Source organism: Henckelia pumila, chromosome 2 (genome assembly GCF_033568475.1).
Source record: "Henckelia pumila isolate YLH828 chromosome 2, ASM3356847v2, whole genome shotgun sequence".
Lineage (NCBI taxonomy): Eukaryota > Viridiplantae > Streptophyta > Magnoliopsida > Lamiales > Gesneriaceae > Henckelia > Henckelia pumila.
In genome coordinates, this window is record NC_133121.1 from 86139361 (window position 1) to 86165551 (window position 26191).

Sequence of the window (26191 nt, forward strand, 5' to 3'; positions counted from 1 at the left end):
AATAACACATCTAAAGTGGTATATTATCATCATTTATAAATAATAGTTTTTTAAAATTATTTTCAAATAATTGAAGACAGCCATAAAAAAACATAAATTTTTTTAAATAAAAAAAATAGGCACAGGAGCTACATAATGCACGCCATGTCGCCGTGCATTGATTCATTATTACATAAAAAAATTTAAGTAATTGATTTTCATGTTATTTTTAGATATCACGTGATGAATTAGATATTTAAAATTTTAAGAGTAATAATTATCTAATCTAAAATTTTAAAAATACAATTATATATAGCGAAATGTTGTTTTGGTAAATAAGATAAAATCTAATGGCTAAAAAAAAGAGACCATATAAAATCACTAATTTGTCTAATAATTTTGTTTTTTTTAGAATTAAATTATGATATAATCGTAATTTTATTTCAAGCTTCACCAATTAATTGAAATTTATTTAATTAAAGGTTCTCTACTTGCTTGTTTTAATTAATTTTACATTAAAATTTTATCCGTTAACCATCAAAACAATAAATTTTTACCTATTTCCGTATACTCATAATTCAATTAATTTTTTTTGTATCTAAGGCATTTAAAGTTTACATTTATTTATTTTTAACACAAATAAACTCTTTGACCTTTGTCGATTGTATCATTAATTTTATGCGACCAGTAGTTTTATTTGGTATATATATCTATCGTCTTCCCTTTTCTTTTCTTTTCTTTTCTTTTCTTTTCTTTTCTTTTCTTTTCTTTTTCATTTTTAAGAATATTTTGAATTATAGTTTCAAAAAAAAAGAAACAAAGAATAATTTGAATTATTATAAGATAATATCATTTTATTTTTTTACTATAAGATTAGCCAATTAGATTGAATCATTAAATTTTTATTTTTATTTTTGAGATGGAATCATTAAATTCTTGCATGTATACATATATTTTCTTAGCTGGAGTTATTTTGTAACTGGGGGTGTTCCGTGCAGTTAGATCTCAAAATCAATACCCCGTTCTAAACTTGATACTTGATTTCATATAAAAATATAAACCAGTAATTCATTGTCGATACTATTCTAACCACGCACACCTCAACAACACAGCATACATGATATCAGAACTAAGGATCAAACTAGAACAACACAAGGAAGATAGATACACGGCTCCTTGCACAAGGATGACACGCACAAATTGAGAAATATGCAAAGATACAAAATCAGCTCCACTGAACAAGAAGACGGGTGCCAGTATTTACACAGCTAAAGGCAAAAGCGACTAAAATCCCTGGGTTCTTGCCCGTTCATGTTTCCACAGGACCATGAAAAACAAGGAAATAACATTGGCCTTTATAGAAGGGAGAGTCGATACAAAAGTGCATAGAGACAAAGGGGTTCAAATGAAGTAGATTATCATATATCCCTCTCTTAACCTCAAGACCAGTTCGCAAACGTTGCAGTTGAAAACGCAAAAACCATTATAACAAACTACCTAAAATGCCTTCCTTTGTCTCAATCTTCAGCTTCATCGTCGTCATCATCTTGTTCCCCATCATCTTCATCACCTTCTTCAGATTCGTCAGTACCCTTATCCTGTAAAAACATGGTATATTGGAATAAGTGTGGAGTCATAATGTTCACAGCACATCATAATCTAAATAACAGTGGGAGAAAAAGGTAATGTGCGGCAATTTTCCGCACTTACCTCGTCGTCATCGTCATCGTCGTCCATCTCAAATTCCTCTTCATCAGCCTCCTATAGGCAGGAGTTAAAACAGTAAAAAAAACAAACAAACAAATAAAAAACAAGTAGAATATATAAAGTCGAGCATGTAATAAACTTGCATTCGCTTGAATAAAACAAGATTGAAAAAGGAGTCAAATGAATTATACATTGTTAAAATATGTGAGAGGATTTGGCCACAACTCGTCCTTGATGATTTCAGCAACCTGCTAAAAAAACGAGGTTTCAAAATATTAGAAACAGAAACACTGTTGGAAGTGCTGATTAAAATGACTCGAGCTCATGAAAAAATTTGAAAGAACACTGATTGAGCCCCAATGTACCTCATCGTGAATTTCAACCATTTCCCCTTTATGTTGGGTGTCGTAGAACCATGTAAAGAAGCTGCATTGCACAACATAATCGAAATAAGTGACTAATGCAATGGTACATGGCATGCATGGTGTAAATAACACATTTATAATTAACTGATGACTGAAAAGGGAATCTATCTCTGTTAAAATGGATCTGATAATCAATAAAGTACATCTTTTTCACAAACCCCGAATCTTAGTAGAAGCACGGTGCTTTAAACAGCAGCATCCACTTAAAACCAAAGTATGTCGTCAATATCAATGTTAATAAAGATATGTGAATATCTTCGCAATTAAGTAAATTATAAGGAAGCCAGTACTGAATTCCATTGAGAGCGTAGGAGGAAATTTAGAGATAATTTGATTTTAAGGAAATTCAGAGAAATTTCTAGAACCGTAGTATCTTCCTTCTTTATGAAGTTCAACTACGTAACTGAGATACCAAATTAGTGAGTTATTTTGTGATGACGAAGATTGAAAGGAACATTGATCATCACCAATTCTGCAACTCCACAACACCCTCCTTTAGAAAATATTATATCCCAACACAGCATTAATGGGAAAAAAATAATACAAAAATATGATAAGCCCTGATAGCAAAACTCTTTTTTTAGCACGGTACCAATGATCTTTATATAAGTGAAAAGATACGTGAACTTGTAAAACAGTTAAAGATGACTAACTCTATCAAAGAAAATTTAGTCCGGCAGATTGTTAAGGAACTGAATCTCATCTCCTACCACATCGAGGATGAAAAAAATTAAAGCAATAGAGAAGGATCAACCTTTCCTCAGAATGAGATCGTTTGTTTCCTTTCTTATCTTCGGCAACACCGTTAAAAATTCCCTACAAATGCAAATCATGCACAATGAATTGAAATTCAGTAAAAATGTTCATTTTCTTTAAATGCAAAACTCAAAAGCTTACCATGCCTTCTTTCCACTTTATTGATGTAGCAGTGATAGTTGTTGTTCCCTCCTCGAGGAAGGTAACAGTCTTTGTGAGCTTAGTATCTTCAAAATATGGATTGGGTTCGAAATTCTGAAGGGAAAACCAAAGAACTATTGTGAACCTTCTATAATTTTTTTTTTAACTAAGCAAAAATTTAAAATTTGGCAATCGAAGAACTGCTACAGGGAAGATAAAAAAAAAAGTGGAGACTCACAAATGTGATCGAGTATCCAGATTTAACATCTTTGAAATCTTCCACTTCAAGGTTACTCAAGTGCTTGAATATCTAACAGAATCAAAGGAAGCCACTTGATCACATTAGGAAAAAAAAGATCATACGGTTAAATAAAGTAATATTCATGATTTGTAGAACCTTTTGTAAGAGCAACAACTGCTTAAAACAGAGATGAAAAGGGAGAAAACTTGAACCTTCTGGTCTTCTTCAGTCAAAAGTTCGCCGAGGACGGGGTGACTTAGAAACTGTAAAAAGAGGGGGATTGTCAATCACAGAGAAACAGACATTTCAAGCGGTGAAAGGTCTTGCCAGTATGAAGTTTGCTTTTTCTTGAAGACTAACCGCAGTCAACCAAAAATCAGTAATGGATTTTATGAGGTCATTCCTTTTATCATAGACTGGCTTGCGTATCTCATTGTACTGCTGTTCCACTTCCAAGACTTTTTCACTTGCTTCTTCATTGATCTGAAAGCACCAAAGAAACATAATTGGGTCACCGTAGTTTCACCAGAAATTTTAATTGTGTATATCTTATCACTTCAGATCGAAATGCATTCAAAATGAAAAGAGATGCACCTTTATGCCATGAAATCAATCTACTGCCACTAAAGCTAACAATCTGTACACACCGTCAAATGCATTCAAAATGAAAAGAGATGCACCTTTGTGCCATGAAATCAATCTACTGCTGCTAAAGCTGACAAACTGTACACATTGTCCATGAAACTCCTTAGGACAATTTATGACAAAACATCGCGGCACATTAACACATATCAATATCACCAGAAAGAGAATGAAAACTACAGACAACAATGCAGTATAAATGTTAAAATGCACAATTAATGATTGATTGCTTATGGAAACCAAGTCTAAAAGTTTTTTAAAAAAAATCCACTGCCTATCTGTTAGGATTAGCAAATCTTTCACAATGTTTAACAACAACGATATTATATTGGTATTTCAGATTAGTCTCTGTAAGATCCCAAGTGCTAATCAGAAGGTTAGACATCAAAAAATTAACTTACAGAGAAAAAGTGAAACCACAATACCGTTTTGAGTGCCATATTATGTGGCAAGGAAAAAGAATTATAGCAGCGATATAAGCATTACAAGCTTCTTTTAAGCAAGCAAAGACATTTGGTTTGCTGATATGAATCAGTGAAAGGCTAAAAGCTAGCGCACACATGAAGTTAAGAGATATAGAAGTCTGTAACAAATTTAAGATTCAAAATCTCGGAACTAGGATGCAAAAGAATATAGTATTTTGATACTAATCTCCAAAGCAACCTTTCATATGCGCGCAAACTCTATAATTAGTAAGTAAGAAAATGTAAAAAGTCGTTAATGAGATTATGAGAAGCTACGTACTCCATATAAAACAGATAAAGTAATTTTAAAAAAACTACCACTTACACATCTTAATATAAGACATGCAACTCTCCTCCTATGATTTATGAGTTTCCATGCCTTCGAATCTGTGAAATGCACGTGTATATACCCAAACAAATCGAAATATCCTATCATTTTTAACATGTTGAAATTTTATAGGATTTATTTGACACACAGAGTTTGATGAACAGGCACATAGACGTACTACAAATTTCTGAAGCTCGCGTAAGATGGACATATTTGACACCAAAAGAAATAATAGTAATAATAATAATAATAAAACCATCTCTTAATGCAACATAATCCGATTTAAATCAGTTAATATTCAAAAAATCCATTCCAGAGGACACATCTTTGAATCAAGCCTCGTCTGAAAATCAAAATGCATGTATACTTTTTTGCAGAGGCAGCTGAAACACGAAAACAACCGAGAAAAATTCATTCCAAAAAAACGAATAAAAATACATATATACTTTTTCAAGCTCGTCCTGAATTTCCTGAAGCTTCTCAATAGAAAGAACCAGGTCTCCATCAACGTGGTCCGTGCCGTTGTTCTCCTCCTCTGCTTGCCCCAATTTCTGCTTCTTCCCCTTGTCTGCCCCCATTCTTCTTCGAAACCCTAATGATTTGAGGAAGAAAAGGAAATTGTGCTTGGTTTCCACAAGGGCTTTTCTTAAACCCTAAACAAAACACCCTTTTCATATTGAATAGCTATATATAGTGAGATAAGATGTGAGGCAGTCAAAAAATGGAATGGGCTCACAATTATTAATTATTATTATAATTATAATTATAACAAGCAAAATGCTCCTAAAATAAATTTTGGTGGAATAATAATTTCCAGTTACAGTTGAAATGAGAATGGGACCATCAAATATGTTTGGGCTTTCATTATATAATGGTTTCTTGAACGGGTTTCATTTGAGATTGGTGTTCTAAATGGAAATGGTTTTTTGAAATGATTTCATTTGAAATTGGTGTTCTAAATGGTCGGCGGTGGCGGTCTAGACGGTACTCAGACGAAAGTACGGTCATTGATTGTATCGTTTTTGTGTTGACAGTTTTTGTAGATGACGAGCTATAGTAAAAATAAGTTCAACCACCTAGACACTGTTTAGGCGGCACGACAGATAGTTTCACTAACCGTCCAGTCATCGTTTACCGTTATTTACAACACTTTTTGAAATTGTATTTTTTCTGATTTGCATAATTAAGAAAAATAATAGTGGCTTCATGGAATAGACAAACTCTCAAACTAATTAAATTAAATTAAATTATTTGAAAACCAAGTAATACATTTTTTTGTGCACGCTCAAAGTACAAAGAAAATCTGGGTATAACAAATTTTTCCGAAGAATGCTTGGTGGTTTGAGTTGCATGGGATTTGAGTCCGTTGAGTGGGAAATTTCAAATTATCCTCAATGTAGCATATGTAATAAATATATAATAATATGTGTGAGATCCACTGAAAAATCAATAAACATCACATATATATTAATAAATATTCATCGTTAGATTAATTTTTGAGACATTATCATGAGTTAACATCTAATAAACCTCATTAAATAATGATAATTATCGAAAAATCTAATATTTTCTAGATTTATCAATTATCATAGACAAATCTAATATTTAATATGCTTATAAATTTCATTATATTTAGAATATGCCCTGTATATATATATATATATATATATATAATAGTCAGTTTTTCTTCCAAAATTTCTCTTATACTAAATGTAAATTTAATTCTATTTGTTCATATTTTCCATATTTTTATCGAAAAATCTAATATTTTCTAGATTTATCAATTATCATAGACAAAATCTAATATTTAATATGCTTATAAATTTCATTATATTTAGAATATGCCATGTACATATGTGTACATATATCTATACTTCATCTATACTATATATAATAGTCAGCTTTTCTTCCAAAATTTCTCTTATACTAAATATGTAAATTTGATTATATTTGTTCATATTTTCCATATTTTTATCAATTAAGAATTATAGATAAGATAAATAAGTTTTAAATGTATTTATACATTACTTTATAAATTAAAAAAAATCACAATTAAATTATCGCAGGTCAACAATTTTCAGTTGACCGAGAAGTTTAAACTAATTAATGAAAAATAAATATATATTATTTGCAGTGTTCTGAAAAACGACGCATAGACTGTGGACGGTTGCCCATCGCCTCACTTTCTTGTAGTGGCGTCGCCCGCTTAATCTCCCGCCTTGGGCGCCGTCTAGGCGGGCAGAAATACGCCTAGGCGGTTACTATTTTTTTATAAATAAAAAATTTTTAAAATCAAAAACTAAAAGAGAGAGACGCGATGCGAGAAACAAACACAGAAGAAACGAAGAAGCGCATAAAAGAAAGCCAAGAAAAAAAAATTAAATCTCATGTTACTTATGAAAATTTGATATCTATTAATATCTATGTTGTTGTTGGTGGTGGTGGTGTTGTTGTTGTTGTTGTTATTATTATTAAAATTTTATATGTTGTTATTAGTATTATTAAAATATATTATATTTTATAGTAAAACTCGTGAATATCTCAATGTATTTATTATTTAGGCTTTAAAAAATACCGTCTAGGCTCCTCTTAGGCGGCAAGGCGCTAGGCGGTGGGTCGTCGTCCGCCTAACGCTTTTTAGAACATTGATTATTTATATATAACATATAATGATAAATATATTATGTTATTTTATGCACACACATTGCGTATGCACAATTATACTAGTATTAGCAGAATATGAGGGTTGAATAGTAGGCACATTTGTTGAATTTTTTAACTTAATTTCAAAACTGACGTTTACATATTTAACTATAAGTATACAAATTTATATATATATATATATATATATATATATATATATATATATATATATTTTCTTTTGTACCCCTACACTCTCTCTCCAACTCACTTTATCTCACATTTTCTTTCAACTGCTCGCATCATCTATTCTTTTATCATAACTATTTTCATCAATTAAAATTGAATTTCATTCATGACTAATTTTTTTTATATTTTAAAAAAAACAAAAAAAATAAAATAAACAAGCACTTTAAAATTAATAAATTATTCAATATAAAATACATTATATTTGTATATAATATTTTACACATGCAACGCGTGTGTTCCGTCGCTAGTATTAATTAATATTATGCTACACACATGACCTAACGTGTGTGCCCGGTTATTATAAGTTAAATTTAAGGAATTAAGCCACTAAAGTAACTAACTTTTGATGTGGTGGTAAAATTTTATGTATATTCCTCATTTACTGTTTTAAAGATAATTGTTTTTTGACAAACCATAAGGGACTAAAAGTTTTTGTAAAGAAGTAGTTTTGGAGTAAGATGGTGAAATTTCTTCTTAACAACATATTTTATTTTTCATTAAAATGGATGAAAAGTTCCTAAAACATCTACTATTTTTTTGTCGTTTTGATCTTTTGTTTGGTGTTTGACAAATTGAGTTTTTTCCTCGATATAATTCCGTACAAAGTCATTTTTCACCGCTTTCTGACATGGAGGACAACCAAAATCAACAAATTATGAAGAAGAACAATTGAGGTCCCATCTGAAAAAAATTTAAAGGGTTCGAAACAGATTTGGTAAATATCCACACAATTAAAATTAAAATTAAAATTCAATAAAGCATGCAACTTGAGTACTAAGAGGAAAAAAAATAAGAAAAATTTATTACAATTAGTGTAATAAAACCCAATAATATAATAAAAATACATTACTATATAATATAATATATTAATAATTCAGGTTGGGACATAAATCCTATTGGTGAAGATTATATGTTAAATTTATCTCATGAAATTGATCGAGACGGAAAACATCCCGACAAATCAGAATGAAAAAATGACGGGTCGAGATATTTTCAAGATGAGTTGAGATATCGAGAGATCTCCACTTTGGACCCTCTACGTGATATGTCATCTAATTAATCATGGTCTAGATATTGTGATTGTGTTAGGGACTCTTTGTTATTTGTTCTAATGCATATGCATTTTTATTTCGGTTGTATAAAGAGTACATTTTGGTCTAGTCTTCTACTTTATTTAGGTTTTATTTGTACTGATATATCGATGTATATATAGAGGTAGAAATCTGTCATGTCTTCCGATACACTGACAATATAATGTATATGTGTGTGTATATATATATATATAAAATTATATTATAACATCAACAAAGGTGTTGGGATCGACTGTGTGTGTGGAGGGATGTTGAATAAACACTCATAATTTTTTTTAAAAAAAAATGCTTGATCAGTCGAGTAGGTGTTAATCAACTAGACCAAAGTTCTAAACTTTTGAAGGCACTCAAACAACTTTAAAAGTGCGGAAATAGTTTGATAGCCTTCAATGAACCTCTATACTCAAATCACAGGTAAATCAAAAAGATAAAAGAGAGTAATTAAAGAACACAAGAGATATGGAACTTCGAAGGCTGAATTCTTATACGTCTCCCCTTCTTCCACGCAGGAAGGAATTCACATAATACTTTGGTTTTACAGACACTGTAACAACCCACTCCAATATTAAGACTTATCCAATGTCTAACTTGAAACTTCTATCACACCACAAGATAAGATTGCAGTTCTTATCAAACTATCACAAACACAATATCATTGCTTGAATCATTAGATTAAAACTATCAAACTCTTCTTCACAAACTTTCTGTATGAAACTGTCGAGAAGCTTGGTGAACCCTTGGTCCTTGAAAATCTGATAACTTTTTGTTACGTGAGAGTTGATTTGAGCAAAATATATAAAACTTTTGTTTGTGCTCAAAGAATGATGAGATTGCTAGCCTGATGAGCAAGAAAGATTCAAATTATATATAAAGTAATACAAATACAAATACAAATACAAATTATTTAAACACATGCAAACGGACATTAACACGCACACACTTTAGACTAAATTTGGGGAAAACAAATAATTTCTGGATAAAATTAAATTATTTTAATATACTATTTAATAAAAAAAATTTAAAAAAAATTTATTTTATGTTGTATGCATCATTTTTAAAGCATAATTTCATATCACCACTTCAAATTAATACCAAAAAATTTATTTTGACAAATAAATAACATAATTTTAAAATTGAAACTAAATTGGAATTTGGGTAGACATGCAATTGGGTTATTTTTCCAAAGATACGCGCTGATGATCAATTTTCCATGATTCCATATGTGGCTGGCGCACCAAGAAGTTGCATGAACATAACTGCAATGTTGGGTCTTTGTCGATTAAGGTGTTTGATGAAATTACTGAGCCAAATGCGGATACAGGGAAGCTGAAATATTTTGGCTTTATTTACGGGCACCATGAAGGTGTGGAGGAGGATACGATTCGACGCCTTGATCAAATTTTCTTCTTGCAGTTTGATTCTTACTGGGTAAACGAAAATGGAGAAGTCCGAGCTAGCGCGGGGTTTTTTTTGAAGTGATGCAGTAATGCCACTGCGTTCTTGGAGTACTACAACTCTTGAATTTCTCAAGACAGATGTGTATTTTTTTGGGAATTTGAATAATTTATGGAATTACTTAGGGGCAGTGGCCGACCCTTCTTTCTGTCGAGTGTACAATTTAATGTACACTAGCAAAGCTCACATTTTAGGAACAATTAGCCATAAAGTTTTACTATTATTATTTCTTAAAATCTGACTTGAGTTGGGGGTGGAATGAGGCGAGCTTGATCTGGGTTTGAGTCTGCATTGGAGGGGGAGTAGAGCTTTCAAAGAAATTACGTGGTTTTTGCTGAGAAATTTAGCAAGATACTGTCACACAGAGTCATGCCAATTTCGCAGAACGAAGATGTGTTTTGTAAGTCACTGGAAATGGAAGGATGTCAAATGAGAAGATGAATGGTTCAGTAGAAGATGCCTAAACTTCCCGGGGTAGAGTATGATTTAGGAGGAGGAGGCTATATTATATAACTTTTATGGCAGGTTCTGAACAAGATCATGTAGCGGCTGCAGAACATTCATCACTCTTTCATTGAGTGCCTCCAGATTCCGGTTAATGGGAGAGTATATGGCGTGTTCTAATACGAACTGAAGTAAGTTAAGGTATTGGCATTAGGCACCAACTTCTGCTTAAAGTGGTTTGAAAGTGCAATCCTTATTAGCGTAGGCTGAGGTTTTTGGGCTATGATAATGCCAAAGTAACAAAGAGGTTCTGGAGGAATCGAATGCCAGACGGATTGTTGGTGGTGATAATGTTCATTTTCAATAGTGTATTCCGTATTGCCATTAGGAAACTGAACAATGCTCTAGCAAGGGTATTCAACAGACACCAGGGGCATGACCTTTTTATCTTAGATGTTAATATGCGACGTATTTTCGTGTTAGAGACGAGGTTTGGGTCGATTGGTTTATTTTGTTGTACAAACGCAAGTTCGAAAGGAGGGCATACAGTGTATCCGCATAATCTATCCAGGTAAGTACTATTACAACAACAAAAAAATATCGAAAAGAAAAGGGAAAAAAAAGAAAATCTTAAAAGGCTAGTTCTGAATCGTACCATTTTCACTTATGTTGATTTTTAGATGAAAATTTATAGTCACTGCATTTTTAAATGGCACTGTAATCTGACCAAAAAAGAGAAAAAAATAAAGGGTCAACTAGAAATTAAGGCTAACAAAATCATATTGTGATTTCATTCCTAATATTGCGAGAATTTGGAAAAAAAAAATCAGTAGTTAGGAAAGTAATATGAGTGCGCCATTATTATGACGATAAAATTTTGAAGAGGAGGAAAAAAAATTAAAGCGGGCAGAAAAGCATACAAACTTACGCAAAGCGCAAAAATACAGTGTCACATAACCCAATTTAATGAGATTACAACAATCACATAGGATTACAGTAATTCCTTGTAATTTCCAGTATCTGTACATAAATATTTTCTGTACGAGTCTTGAATGCAAAATCATCTTTTTGGATTTTACTTACCGAAAGCCATCCTCCTATTCAATAGCGTTCTTCCAAAACATTGCAAACAATTTTCTATGCCAGAGTCATGCCACCCAAAATCCTACTCACAAGATAAATTTTTTCAAGCATATAAAGCCACGTTTCCAGGCTGCTGCATGTTTTCCATTTTGCACAAAAGCCGAGTCTTTTTCTCTCGTCATTCCAACATAAAACGACCCTCTTGTGTATTTTCTTGAATTTTGAGTTCTTAACAGAAAATGGCCGCTCCAAGTTCTGAAGATAGAAACGTGAGCGCTGCTGTTGCTTGGACTCCAGAAATGGAGGAGGAGTTGAAGAGAGTACTTCTTGAACATGGAAATGGGCTTCTTAAACCTGGTGATTCTATTGAGGAGCTTCTAAAGAAACTTGATGTAAGTCTCATGGTCCCTTTCTCATTTTAATTGATGTATCCCTTTATGCATATCTGTAGTTACAAAAAAGTTTGCTTAATGGGCTTTGATACCGAGATTCAAGCTTGTTGAGAATTGGTGTTTTTCTTCTTCCCTGTTCAGAATGTATATGCTTGGTTATCCTTGCTGATGATTTTCTTTTTGACCTGAATTTTTTCGAGTTTAACTATGTTTTATTATCAAATATTTATAACATCATTTGAGAATGTCTCATTGTCAAATCTCTCTAATTCTCAATGATCACCTCGTCAAAGATGTATCCTCGTGGAGATTAATTGCAATAATTTTTAAAATTGTGACAATTTTCTGAAGAAATCAAGATAAGGGTGTTAATTTCAGCATTCCAGACCGAGGTACAACTGATTTTAATAACTGGATCTTCGACGTGTTTCAGACTCTGATGAGAACTGGGAAATGATTGACATTAACATTGTTGGAATTTTCTTTTATTTGGTTATGTTTGAAAACATTAGAATCAACTCAGTATTGAACTGTGATTTATTATTTTCCTCTCAGAAACTAGAGCATCTTCTTCAACATTTGATGCAAGATCGCAAGCCAGTGGTAGAAGCGGCACTTAAACCTGCAGAAGAGGCACTAATTTCCAATGCCCTTATGGGACACGAGGAAGTCGATGTCAGAATTACAGCATTATCCTGCATCAGTGAGATCATAAGAATAACAGCACCTACAGAACCCTATGACGAAGACCAAATGAAGGTAATTCTGATTTTGTGACGACGTTCTTTCATTTTTCATCTATCAGCTTCTGTTGTTTAAAATTACTGAAAAAACATTTTATTGTCTCATCTTCTCCAACAATCATGTATAGTTGATCAAATTTTCTCTGGTTTTTCTGCAGGATTATTTTAAGCTTGTTAATACTGCTTACCAAAAATTGCCTTCCCTGGCTGGCCGTGCTTATTCAAAAGCTGTTTCAATCATTCAGAATGTTTCCTCTTGTCATACATGTGTTCTAATGTTTGACTTTCAGTTGCATGACACAATTGTTGAAATGTTCCACCTATTTTTGGATGGAATTCAGTAATGCTCTCAGACTTTATTTCCTGATTTTTTTCCTATTGCAAACATGAATTACTGCTTTACTTACTGGCATTTTCTTCTTCGCTAACATCAGATCAAGCCATCCACAAGAAATTCCCTCAAGCATGGAACACATAATGGTTCTTATGATTCAAAATGCTGTGGATTCTGAAAAGTTTGCACTGGAGGCTGCTAAGATCCTTCTTTCTACTCTGAAGAAGGGAAACGAAGTACAACTGCTTTATTGTTTTAGATTTATTTGATTGACTTCGGTATTTTCATTCCGTCTTTTTGATCCTCTCAATTTTTTGCTTCAGAATGTTTCACCATGCGCCTTCCAGCTTGCGAGAAAGGTGTATGAGAAATGTGCCAATGACCTAAAAGACTATCTCCCAGAAGCTGTTAGACATATGGGAGTAGCAGTTCAAGAGTATGATGATGTCGTTATATCATCATTGAATGGCACGACTCAAAGTGATGACATGGTGTGTTTCTCTAGTAATTATGCAGATAATTCTTCAACGATAGATTAATTATGCCTTTTAATTAGACTGAAAACCACATTTTTTATTTCAGTTTGCTTTGAATTTTAAACATAGAGTATTTGCAAGTCAGAATTGTGCTTCGTGTTTCTGACATTCAAGTTCTGTTGGAATTATAATGAATCCTGAGATTATTTGTTCAGCGGTAGCCGGTATGTTCAAGCCATCCTCTTGTAGGACACCTTGGATTTTACCCAATCAAAATTCTTCTCTCATCATTTCTCTTGTCATCCATCAAATCAGCCACTGTCTATGAATAATCCAGCAAAATTAACCGATCAAATTGTGCTTCGTATTTCTGACATTCAAGTTCTGTTGGAATTATAATGAATCCTGAGATTATTTGTTCAGCGGTAGCCGGTATGTTCAAGCCATCCTCTTGTAGGACACCTTGGATTTTACCCAATCAAATTTCTTCTCTCATCATTTCTCTTGTCATCCATCAAATCAGCCACTGTCTATGAATAATCCAGCAAAAATAAACCGATCAAATTTGGGGCTACATATATTGCGTTCCTGTATGATTAGAAAGTCAGATGGAAAATTACTTCTTCAATATTCGTTTACCGGTAGCTAGTACTTTCAAGCCATCCTCCTCTAGTAGGACTCCTTGGATTTTACCCAATCAAAATTCTTCTCTTAATACTCTGTCTCTTATCATCCATCGAAATCAGCCACTGTATGTGAATAACTTGGCATAAACGGATCAAATTTTGGATAATGGTTTGATTGGTTATATCACTGCGCCAGATTCAGAAAATCCTGGTTACCAGACATGGAAAGTAGACACTTAATTGTCGTGAAGTGGCTGATAAAATCAATAGATCCAAAATTTGATTGGACCTATCTTTTCTTCGACAATGCTTCAAGAGATGCATTATGGCATGTAAAATTCATCTCAATGACTTGAATTTCGTTCCTCTATTTGCAATAAACGGCAAGGCGGTAAATGAGTGATTGAGCAAGTTAATGAGCTGATTGTATTATGGCAAGAAATAGATTTGTTGTTAAATTTGGATTTGGATTTAACTTCACGTCTCCATCCCAAAAGCTAGCTCAAGGGGTGAGGATTGTTCTTGTCTATATAAGAAATTCCCAGGAACTCTATCCAACCGACGTGAGATATATTCAACTCCCCCACACGCTCAGGAATGAACATCTGGAGCGTCGAGATATTAACGGGTGACCCAACTATGGGCAGCCCAATTATGGGCGGTCCAACACATAACGGTGGGTCTGCTTTGATACCATGTTAAATTTGGATTTGGACCTAACTCCACCTCGGAAGCTAGCTCACGGGGCGAGAGTCGTCTATGTTTATATAAGGAACTCTCAGAAACTCTATCCAACCGATTTGGAACATATTTCAACATTTGTCTTGCAGAATATAGATTGGAATAGTCTGCTGATAATATACTTTAACCAAATGCTTGAAAATGATAGTTTTTCATTTCTTCAAGGACTAAATAAAGATTTAGAATAGTCCAGGGGATAGTTGTTGGAACAATGCCTCTTCTCTCCATTCATGAAGATTTGAGGGAGCCAATATGAGAGACAACTTATGCGATGATCGGGCTGATATCTTGGTGAAGTTGTATTTTAGCTTCTTTTCGATTTATACAATTATCGAAATAGGAAAGAGGGGCATAACGTTAGTTTCAATCGAACAAGCTCAACCTTGAAAAAGAAAGGTGGCGAATGATAGGGGGCCTGAGCATTTCCTAAAATATAGGCGTTTAAATCTAAGTTCTAAAGATCAAGAAAAAAAAGAATCTGAGGCCTAGGTCTAAACTGATGCTGGGGAGTAGCTTGAAAGTAAAAGAATTGTGCTACGTTCCACAAATATTGAGAATACAAGACTTGTTTCAGATTTGGAACCACCCAAGAACTAAAACCACAGGTCAAAGGAAAAAAAGATGCGAGATCAGATCGACAAACCTTTATCATGTTTGTCTTTGAAGATTATGACTGGCGGTTCCAAGGAAAAAAATGGTCTCTACTATCTCTAGGTCCACGTCAAGTTCACCATAACTTCAAAAAATTCTTTCTTCCTTTTCTCAAATCAGACGTGCTTCTTTGGCATAAACCCCTTAATCATCCTACTTTCAATTATTTAAAATATCTATTACCTAGACTTATTTATCAATAAGGACATTCTTTCGTTTGAATGTAAATATGTATTTTTGCAAAACACTTGCAGAAGTATCAGTTTTCATCTTTTTCATGGTAATGTTTGGGGTCCTACACGACCTCCAAATATCCTTGGAATAAAGTTGTTAATTACATCCATCAATAATCATACTTATTACGTTGGATTTATCCCATGGAAGGAAAATCTGAAACCGATTCAATATTCGAAAACTTCCATTTCTTGTCTTGAATATTTTTCATACATCTGTTCAAATTCTTCTACTTACAATGGCAAGGAGTATTTTATTAATAATCTTACAAATTAAGATATCTTGCGCTGAAGCTCGTTTAGTTAGCATTCTTAAACAAAATAGGATTTAGGGAGAATAACTGTCACATCGTTGACGTAACTTATACTATCATATTTACTAATAAAGTTCCAAATGTTTTGCGGATGAGGCTATGCTAATTGCCGCAAATCTCATCATGAGAATTCCCTTATGGCTCTTCAATCTAAACGCGTCTTTACTCATTGAGAAAATTATTTCCCTAGTAAGACTCGATTTACTTCCTCAAATATTTGGATCCGGTACATTTTATATAAGTCAAACTCAGATAGTGGCAAACTTTATCAAAGTGCAATTAAGTGCATCTTCTAGGTGCATTCTTCGTCCCAAAGAGTGTACAAATGTTATTTCCCATCATAAAAACAATTTTATGTGCGTTGCGACTCCAATTTTCTTGAAAACCGGTAATTCCACCTCAATGTTCCTTTCCAAGAAGAGAAACGAACGAAAGAACCTATTTGGATCCATACATTTCTATTTTACTCTCTTTTCATTATCTTGTTTCATATCTAGAAGAGCTGGCCATACCGTCAGTATGAACCCATACTGGTCGACCCTACCACGGTTCTCTTGAAATTGTGAAGAAAAATCGGAACTGTCTTTCAAAAATCGAAACTCGTATTGTTAAATCTAACCTCTATTATTTCTTTTTTGATGAGGAATTAAATAATCATAATATTTTGTAACTAATTATTAAACAATTAACTTTATTTGGTTTGCTTCAGAAGTTGTACCGTTATTTTTTCTAGTGTTCTAAAAGGCGGTAGACGGTAGGCGGGTTGCCACCTACACCTAGCGACTAGGCGCTTAGGCGGTTTTTTTTATAACATAAATATCTAATTCTTTTTATTATGTCCATAATTCTCCAATAATTCCTCGGATTCAAACTCAAAATCGGCATCATCTTGATCCAATACAAATTGATGGACAAATATGCCAAATAATCTTTAACAAAATTTAAAATAAGAAAACGAAAAAATTATATATTAATCTAGACGGCTGCGTAGGTGACCGATTAATGTAACAACGTCTAGAGGCATCGTATTTATGAAAAACAGGCAGTGGACAACCGCCTAGCGCCTAGGCACCGCCTTTTAGACAACTAACTTTTTCCTGACCATTAAAATTTAGAAGAATAAACGTCAGTTCATATGGGTTCAAACCTTAACCAAACTAGAAGCGAAATTGTTACGAACCGGAACCACATCCGAGTAGTTCCATTGTGATCCTCATTTGTGGTTTCACCTTTCATTGAAGCGGAACCATCGGATTTAGAACCGTTGTCAGGTTGAGGAGGAGTGAATGAAAAAATTACATATTGGTGACAAATGAGGTGACAACATGGGGTATGCGTCTAGTTTATTCTTGGAGTCAATTCTAGTACTATTGAGCTAAAAATGTAAATTTTTGTTTACTAGCTTGAGGAGGAGTGAATGAATCCCAAAATATCTCAATAATGATAATATAATATAGTATATCTGGTAGAATCCTATCATATTGGTTTGTCAATTTTATAGTTATATTGTTTCCTTTATCTTAGGAATCTTTTTTATGATTATGGATTCTATGTATTGTATTCAATTATGATGAATACAATACATAACCGAGAATCGTAGAACTAAGTTTCGATTTTCGAAAGACATAATTATTGCGCGAACATAGTGTTTTCATCGATATTTGTTTCTTGTGCGATATGGAAGAAATATTTTCCTTTTTGGAAAGCTGTCAATTTTGTTGGGCTTCTAGGTCTGACCAGAATAACATCTACAAACTTATACGTGTAAATCCGATGTGGATTTGTAACCAGATAATTGATTAAAAATATCCTAGGGAAGTTATTGTGTGACTAGCGAACGACAATTACAAGGTCCCAATGGAAGTTAATGTGTATATATAGTGATTCTATATTGGCTGACAAGTAGCTCCATGTTTTTATGGTATTGACAGCACATTGCTGTTTTTTTAAGGGTCTTGAATATGTACGATCAGTTTACTTTCCTAATGCTGATGGATGTTTGTGTTTTACACCTGGAATATCTTTCTTCCTTACTAACTTGTATTTGGTTATTCCAGTCTTCTGCAATATTTGTTTTGGTATTTATAGTTATGACTATGTTCACATGACATTCGATATGAAAATGATAAAAGGTTCCAGCATACCAATTTAGATACTCTATTGCTGTTTCTTTCTATAACTATTATGTAGCAGTAATTGCCGTTTTATATGTAATTGGTGGGATAGTGTTAATTTGTGTTTTTTTTGCTTATGTATAATTTTTTCAAAGGTGACCTTGCTACTATGGTCTGTAATGACAATATTAATTTGTGTTTTTTTGCTTTTTCTAGAATGCAAAGGAGATCGGAAAAGATGCTTGTGGTCATGGAGAAGTTAGTGTGGCTGGAAATTTTGTATTGTCTAATTTAGTGGAGCAGAATGGCAGTGATTGTACGAAAGATAATGGGAATATCAATGAGAATAATGGGATGTCGCTTCATTCCTCTGATCAAATCAATTGGCGAGAGAATGTCCTCCAAGAGGCTAAAGACAAGGGAATAGAAGCTTGTTTTAATGGAGAAGTTAATCTATCTGAAGATGGTGGATTATCTAAGTTGGTAGAGAACAATGGCAGTGATAATCTTGAGGATAATGAGAACACCAATGAATGTCGTGAGATGTTGACACATGTAGATGATCAAATCAATCAGCAAGAAAGTGTTTCAGACAGAAATAATTCAACATCTGGACCAGATGTTGATAGGATAAATTCTGACATTTTAATTGATAATAGTTGCCTTGGAGAAGAGAATTCATCCCAGGGTGTTAGCTCCGCCTGGATGCCATTTGAACAAGGTTCTCTTATGAAACATCATGGTGCAAAACACAATGATGATTCTTTGGAGAAGTACAATTCTACTGATACAATCATAAATGGCCCACCCGTTGAAGTAGGAGGCATGCATCACATGCAACAAGAATTGAAAGGAGACGAATCTCCAATACTGAAAAAACGGATTCGAAAACCAAGCTCTGTAATAAGAGCTGAAGAGGGATATGATCCTTTATGGATGTTATGTGAATGTGCATCAATTGAAGACTCTCATCACCAGGAAAATAGCAGGAAGAAAAACGCATTTACCAAGTCATTGCAGTTATCCTCAAGTCAGGTGAGGGAACCAATGAATGCTCAATTGAAACCTCAGAAGAAGTTTAGACAAGAGAAGAAAGATGGAGCTCTTGATGAGGACAATGGTGAATTTTGTTTGTCGACATCAGTAAATAATTTAAGCGAAACGACGACTTCAAAAGATATGGCTGACGAGGAATGCACAAATGAGAAACTTGAGAAAAGGTCTGGCAAAAATTTAAATGCTTGTATGACTGATGGGATACTGAAAAATCCAATGAAAAGGAAGAGATCCACTGCCATGGTAGCTCCTAGAAAGAAAGTACTGAAGAGCACAAACATAGTTCTTGAGGCAGCAACTTCAAAAGATTCAGTTGAGGTAAAAAATTCAAAGGAAGAGCTGAGCAAGGTCAGAGATAAAAGATTACCAGCCAGGATCTCAAAAAACTTGGAAAAAGGACTAGGAACTTCGAACAAGGTAGATCATGCAGAAAAGGAACTGTGCAAGAATGTTGTAGCTGAGGATCTATCAGGAGATAACCTGGTAAAGGTTATAACTTAGTTGGCCATAAAGTATTTTTCTTTGTTTTTTTGAATTTTACATAATACACATCTTTTATCTTGTGCAGCAGACCTTGGTTTTTGAATCAAGAAACAAATCACCACAGGGGGAATCTCATTCTATGGAGATCTCTAATCCGCAGTACCAGAAGGTAGTTATCTTACCTAAGGAAAATGTTGTCTGTCTTGGTTAATTATCTCGCTAGATACCCGATATCTGATCACCTTTCTTTCCAATTTTCAAGCAATTGTTTGATAAATGCATGTATAGTTTATGATTGAATGTGATTCTAAATTGTTGATGATAAAGGATAGCATTTATCCGATGAAATATCCTTATATCCTCATGTTACTGCTGTTATATTTTCTCTGACTGTAAAAATGTAGTAGCTAGCTAGATGCACTTGGTGAAGCACCACCGAATCTAAATTCAGCTTTCTGATACAGCGTCCTGTGCATAGTGCATTAAAATCAATGGGAAAAGCAAAAAAAAAAAACGCAAATGTTTTTATTGATGGTTATTGTTTACTCGCAATAACTAGAAATGTTGTACAATCCAACTCCAATCTCCATTTTCTTATCTTTTTGCCAATCTTTTTTCTTTTTTTGAATTTATACCCAGAACCAACATTAATGTATATTTGTTCATGGAGTTTTTGTGCTAATATCAATTTAGGGTTTCAATTTTTCTGTTTTTGTAGTAAATGCCATGTATGCCTACATTTTATCACAGCATTTATAGTTCCAATCTTTCCCTTTCTCGACGTTCAATTCAATGATGAGGTGGTGAAATGATTGAATACAGATTTCTTCAAAGAAAAAAAGGCAACGTTCTTTGGCCAAGAAAGCTCCAGGTGAGACAAGGAAGGAAAAGACAGCTGTTTCTGAGAATCTAACTGGAGATATCACTGTCAAGGTATAACTGAGTTGAATAGGTTTTGCAAACCATGTTGAATTAGTTTCTTTACTTATTCCTTATACATCTGTGGAGCTGTGCAGACTTTGCCTAGAACCATATCCTCTAAAGAAAAATCTGATTCTGAGGATATCTCCGACCTAAAACAACACAGGAACAATCTCCAAAACGAAGAAAAGGTATTGCTTCATTGGTGGCCTACTGGCTTGCAGTACTTGATTTGTTGTCACTAGGTGTTTTCTATTTGTTTGCCTCGAAATATTTGTTGCATCCCCCTACTGCTGTTTATGTCTCCTGATGTATATCAATTTGGTTGCTTCCTTGTGTTGAGGATTCAATGTCTAAAAAGTGTTTCCCTCATAGCATTTTATCTTATGTACATATCTGTAAGATCTTTGAAACACTCGAGTCATCAATTAGGTGGCACCGATCATTTGTTTGTACCTAATCTGTCTGAGAAGATATTCTCTGCAATTTAATATTGCCGAGTAAAAGAAGGTATGGTGTACGGATAACCAATAATGTTCTAATGTTCGGAAACTAAATGCAATTACGTGATAAGGCTCGAAAGCATCTAATGATACTACACTACAAGATTGTCATTTATTTACTTTTTTTCTATTTTGAGTGCTTATCATTTTTTGATGATATAGTTCCCTTCACCTCTTTTCATAGTCGATGATTTCTATCTTCCAATGTTTTCTTACATTCAACCTTGCTATTATGGTGTTCGACTGATTCCAGGATCATTTAACGAAAAGGAAACATTCTTTGTCCAAGAAAACTCTTGGAGAAACAAGTAAAAGGGAGATTGTTTTTCCTGAGATTCAAATGGGAGATATCATTTCCAAGGTTTTGTCCAAGAAAACTCTTGGAGAAACAAGTAAAAGGGAGATTGTTTTTCCTGAGATTCAAATGGGAGATATCATTTCCAAGGTTTTGTCCAAGAAAACTCTTGGAGAAACAAGTAAAAGGGAGATTGTTTTTCCTGAGATTCAAATGGGAGATATCATTTCCAAGGTTATTAACTACATAACTAAAGTAGCTAGAGTTTATTGTGACTACGATGTTTGTTAAATCTTATTTTTCCTAAATTAATAAGATGCATTGTCTCTAGGCTTCCGAGGTAAATGATTCCGAAATAAGCAATGTTGAGAATCTGGTTGGCTGCAAAATAAAAGTTTGGTGGCCTCTGGATGAGACGTAAGTGCTTCAATTCATTGTAGCTTGACAGCATGGATATACATGCACGATTTCTTGATTTGTCATGTACATCAGCACTTCAAGCGGTGAGAATAATCTTTTGTCCCGACGACTTTGTCTCATTTTATAGGTATTACGAAGGAAAAGTTACATCTTTTGACCATTTGAAGAAGACACACAAGGTAAAAATTTCATATGTAGCTGTATATATATTCCTAGTTGTATCTGGTTCATCATAATAACTTACTTTGACATGTTCAGATTCACTATGTGCTTACATAAGTTAACACACTGTCTGCACTTGCAAATGCAGAATGATACTGTTTTTAGGCATTAACTCTAAACCTATCGTGGTATTATCTTGTCATTAACACTGCCGGGACATATCAACTTTAGATTGTCTACAGCTCTGAAATCATTTTTGCTAATTTTAACTGCCACCCTTTTTATCATTTCATTCAGGTTGATTACGATGATGGTGAAACAGAAATACTTGACCTTACGAAGGAACGCTGGGAAATGATAGATGATGATGATTTGTCCAGTCATGTGGGTGTTGCTATTTCTACTTTTCTGTTTGTGCTTTTTTATATGATTCTGTTATGTAACATGGGTGTTCTTTTATCTATCAATCTAACAGGAACAGAGGACTGCTCCACCACCTCCTAGTGCCTCAAGAGTCGTGTATGTATATTTTCAACTTGATTGCAATTTCTTAGGCCAATCAATCCATAATGTTTTTGACTTGATTTAATAATAAATTTTCCTTCCATTTGGTATTTTCACTTTTCTTTTCGTTATCGTATTCATGAGGTAGCAATCAGTAAGTTATCTCTTGGTTGTGCTTATTTATTTGTCTATCCAACTTTATCTTGATATCTTGAAACTCCAATGTTTTAATTTTAATGATGCCTTTTATAGAGCTGCAAAAGTGTTACTGGTTTGGGTTAAGGGGCAGTGGGCTGGATCCAAATAAGGAAGTATGGTAGTTATAAGAAATAGTATAAAAAAGAGGGTGATTAGTTATTAGGGGAGTAGTTTTTGTTTTGGGAGCAACGATGCTGCAAGTTGCTAGGGAGAGGGAAAATCTTCTATTTTCTGCTTCAAGAGGCGGTACTCTTTGTGAGGATTGGTCATTATCTTTTGTAATTTTTCTATTTTAGTTAATAAAATTACAGTTTCTCTTATAATTGTGTTTGGAGTTTGTATCAAAAGTGATTGAAACATATCAACTAATTGGAACGCCTTTCAAAATCTCTTTGAATCATGTCTCTCTTTTACATGAATGAAATGACATAGATAGTACCATTGCATGCACTCATATCATATGGGATGTGAATACAAAGACCTATATTTATTTGGATATTTGATTGAATAGTTTGCTGTCTTAAAGATGCTGAACCACCCCACATTTTATATTCTAAGGCTGGCTGTCTGTCTAATTGCTGTGAATTTTTTTTGAAGCCAACAGGATGACGGGAGAAGAAAACTAAAAGGATTCAGACATCAATTTCTTATTTCCTGTCCTGTTTTCCTCGTGCTTCCGACTTCGTAGTTTAGAATGCTGCTAACTTTTGTGGATTTTTTCCCCCTCTTTGGCATTTCAGATCCCGTGGTCGAAGAGACAAGTCTTCTCGTTCTTCGGAGACGAAACTGAAGGTGAGAGCTGTTTTCTAAGAAACTCTAAATGTAGCTTTGAATTACTGGGATAGCACATAAGCGGTTCTTATCTCATAAGTGTTTCGAAGTAAATATTCTTGTGCACCTGTGCATAAAATGTGCTATAATATTCCCTGTGCATAAAATGTGCAGCATAAAATATATAAATGTTGTTGTTTCTAATTTATTAATCAATCTTTAATTGTTGTATTAGGGGCTATGGAAACAGATTCTGGGTTGATTATTCCCATCTTTCGTGAGATGGAAATCTTTGGCAACTATTGTATCCATTTATGTACTCATTGACAATCTATTCTTTTTGTAAATATTATTGAATGGATGTTTTATATGCTTTCAAGGTTTTATAATAATGTTTAAAGGATTCAGAAAAATATAATTTTTATAAATTGTCGTTTCAAAAAAAAAAAGTTTAATTAATATACCCTGTGCATAAAATGTGCAGCATAAATTTTTTTAATATATTATGAATACAATAACATCAAAAAATATAATTTGATATAAAAATATTTAATAAAATTATAATATTTTTTGTTGAATGTGACATGAAATCATAAAGATTAATTTGCAATTAAAAAATGCATTCGAAAATTCGAAATCATTAAAAAAATAAATGACATAAAACAATAGTCAATTTTTCAATCATGGAATCTCATAATTCAAATTGAATTCTCCATCGAAATTAATTTCGAGTTTCAAGGTATAGTACATGCAAAAAAAAAAAAAATATCTCAAGCAAATGTAAAAATATCCTCATATTTTTCCAACATGCAAGATTTTTTTAAAAAAAAGTATAAGAAAGGCAAAACAAAAATGTTTTTTTAAAAAATTTGTAGAGAAAAAAAATTTATGAAGTCGTCTTTAGAATATTAATCAATACATTGAATTACATCTTTTTTCCAATAGAATAAAAGTTTTGAAAAACTTCCCAAAAGAATATAGACTAAAGGTTGAGAACTAATAAAAAAAAAGTTGAGACAAAGGAATAAAATTAACTGACAAAAATAAGAGACGACCCGTGAGAGAATACAGTGAAATTAGGTTTTATGATTTTATATAGTAGTTAAGTTAGGACTTTGGCCAGCTCCTGCCCCATCTGTTGTCATGCACACATACAAAATAAGACAACAGTCGGAAACATCCGGTGAGAATACAATCTCAGTATAATCAACATATATACGCGTTATATAAAAGCATATCGACTCTAACATTTCAACTCAAGATTAGAGAAAAACGCATATATAAAGAATTGATTCCTATCACACTCTTTGCCATCAAGATTCGTATACGATCTTGACATATATATCCATCTATCGTTGTCTCATCAGACTCGAAAATAAGGTCGCCTCAGACCTTGGCATCAGAATCAATTCATATCTCATATCGTATCATAATCAAATAGAAACAAAGATCCACTACCTGAGATGGATCGACAACATCATAACAAAATCAAAACAATAAACAAGTATGTGATTTTGGCGGGACAACTCAAGACACTTCGTTCTCGAGTTTCAAATCTCTGACTTGCGATGTCGGCTTATACCTTCTCGTTTTGTCTTGGTTCTTGAAGCTTCAAATCTGAAACATAACAAAAAGAACCCATATGTCATACTCTATTCAACTTCACGTACAAATCTGCTAAATTCCATCATTTCATCTTCAAAGTACAACTTCAAACCTCAAGCAAATCTTCTTCGGTTCGAAGGCGGACTTCACGAGTTGATCAAGCTCTTACTAATCTGAAATATAATGATTATAAACAAGAAACATCAGTTATGACATTATGAGATCCTCAGCTCAATCATAGGACACCGAAACAGTCTCAAATCATAAACCGACGGTGTAGCGATTGAAAATCGATAACCGATAAAATATCGAAATCATTCTATCATTCATACAACTTCATATTCATGATATACCAGCTAAATAACATCAAAACTCAGCAACATCAGATGCCTAACTTCGAAACATTTGCTGGAAAACATATTAAACTCATATGACGCTCTTTCTTCGATTCGATTTCGCTACGATACAATACATAATCTCAAGAACATGCATACTGTAACACCCGATATTTTTAATTACATAAATCCGCCTGCATAATTAGGATATTTAATTATTTAAATTTATGATTTATGGGTTAGATAATTATGTGAATTATTTATGCATGATTTAATTTATTTTTAAGCATTTAACCCATAATTAGTGATTTTTATGATTTTTAGTATTTTTATTATTTAATCACGTAGACGGGACCGTGGACGGACGAGATGACAACTTTCTAGCCAAATTATTTTATGAGTCTTTTTGGAGCCTTAAAATATTATTTTGAGTTTTATTATCTCAAAATTTTAAGTATTTAATTTTATTTAATTTTAGGGGTCATTTTTATCCAAAATTAGTCAAAATATTGACTTTTTAGTATTTTTAAAATTCCCCTAAATTAATAATTCGAGATTTTTATGTTGTTATCAGATTTTTTTAAAGTTATAATTAGGAGTTTAAGTTACATATTTAATATTTAAAACCTTTTTATTTTTAATTATTTATCTATATTTAATTAACACCAA

The 26191-nt window shown here is 33.1% G+C and overlaps 2 protein-coding genes across 6 annotated transcripts; one reads left to right on the plus strand and one right to left on the minus strand.

Annotated features, from left to right (window-relative positions):
• Window positions 1-1179: 1179 nt before the first annotated feature.
• On the minus strand, window positions 1180-5329 carry LOC140880784 (NAP1-related protein 2-like). Of its 2 annotated transcripts, none has more exons than XM_073285550.1 (10): window positions 5130-5329; window positions 3610-3732; window positions 3462-3512; window positions 3247-3318; window positions 3009-3122; window positions 2866-2927; window positions 2052-2112; window positions 1878-1934; window positions 1690-1740; window positions 1180-1577 (listed from the first exon to the last, which is right to left on the minus strand). In XM_073285550.1, exons 1-10 carry the CDS (start codon window positions 5259-5261, stop codon window positions 1497-1499), a joined length of 804 nt encoding a protein of 267 aa, XP_073141651.1. In that variant the 5' UTR covers window positions 5262-5329; the 3' UTR covers window positions 1180-1496. The 2 variants fall into 2 exon arrangements, with proteins under 2 accessions (XP_073141651.1, XP_073141650.1); XM_073285549.1 differs by having other exon boundaries at window positions 1878-1937.
• A 4438-nt stretch (window positions 5330-9767) lies between these two features.
• On the plus strand, window positions 9768-23957 carry LOC140880422 (uncharacterized). 4 transcript variants are annotated; one of them, XR_012149653.1, is made up of 17 exons: window positions 9768-11133; window positions 11882-12037; window positions 12593-12796; window positions 12939-13120; window positions 13215-13350; window positions 13438-13605; window positions 18486-19808; window positions 19894-19977; window positions 20631-20741; window positions 20825-20920; window positions 21486-21761; window positions 21859-21944; window positions 22075-22126; window positions 22407-22493; window positions 22585-22628; window positions 23409-23603; window positions 23818-23910. XR_012149653.1 is itself a non-coding variant. In XM_073284847.1 (17 exons), the coding sequence occupies exons 2-17, from the start codon at window positions 11885-11887 to the stop codon at window positions 23842-23844; spliced, it is 3084 nt and encodes a 1027-aa protein (XP_073140948.1). In that variant the 5' UTR covers window positions 9768-11133; window positions 11882-11884; the 3' UTR covers window positions 23845-23957. The 4 variants fall into 4 exon arrangements, 2 of the variants coding, with proteins under 2 accessions (XP_073140948.1, XP_073140949.1); XR_012149654.1 differs by having other exon boundaries at window positions 19897-19977; XM_073284847.1 differs by having other exon boundaries at window positions 18486-19814; window positions 19897-19977; window positions 23552-23603; window positions 23818-23957.
• Window positions 23958-26191: the final 2234 nt, after the last annotated feature.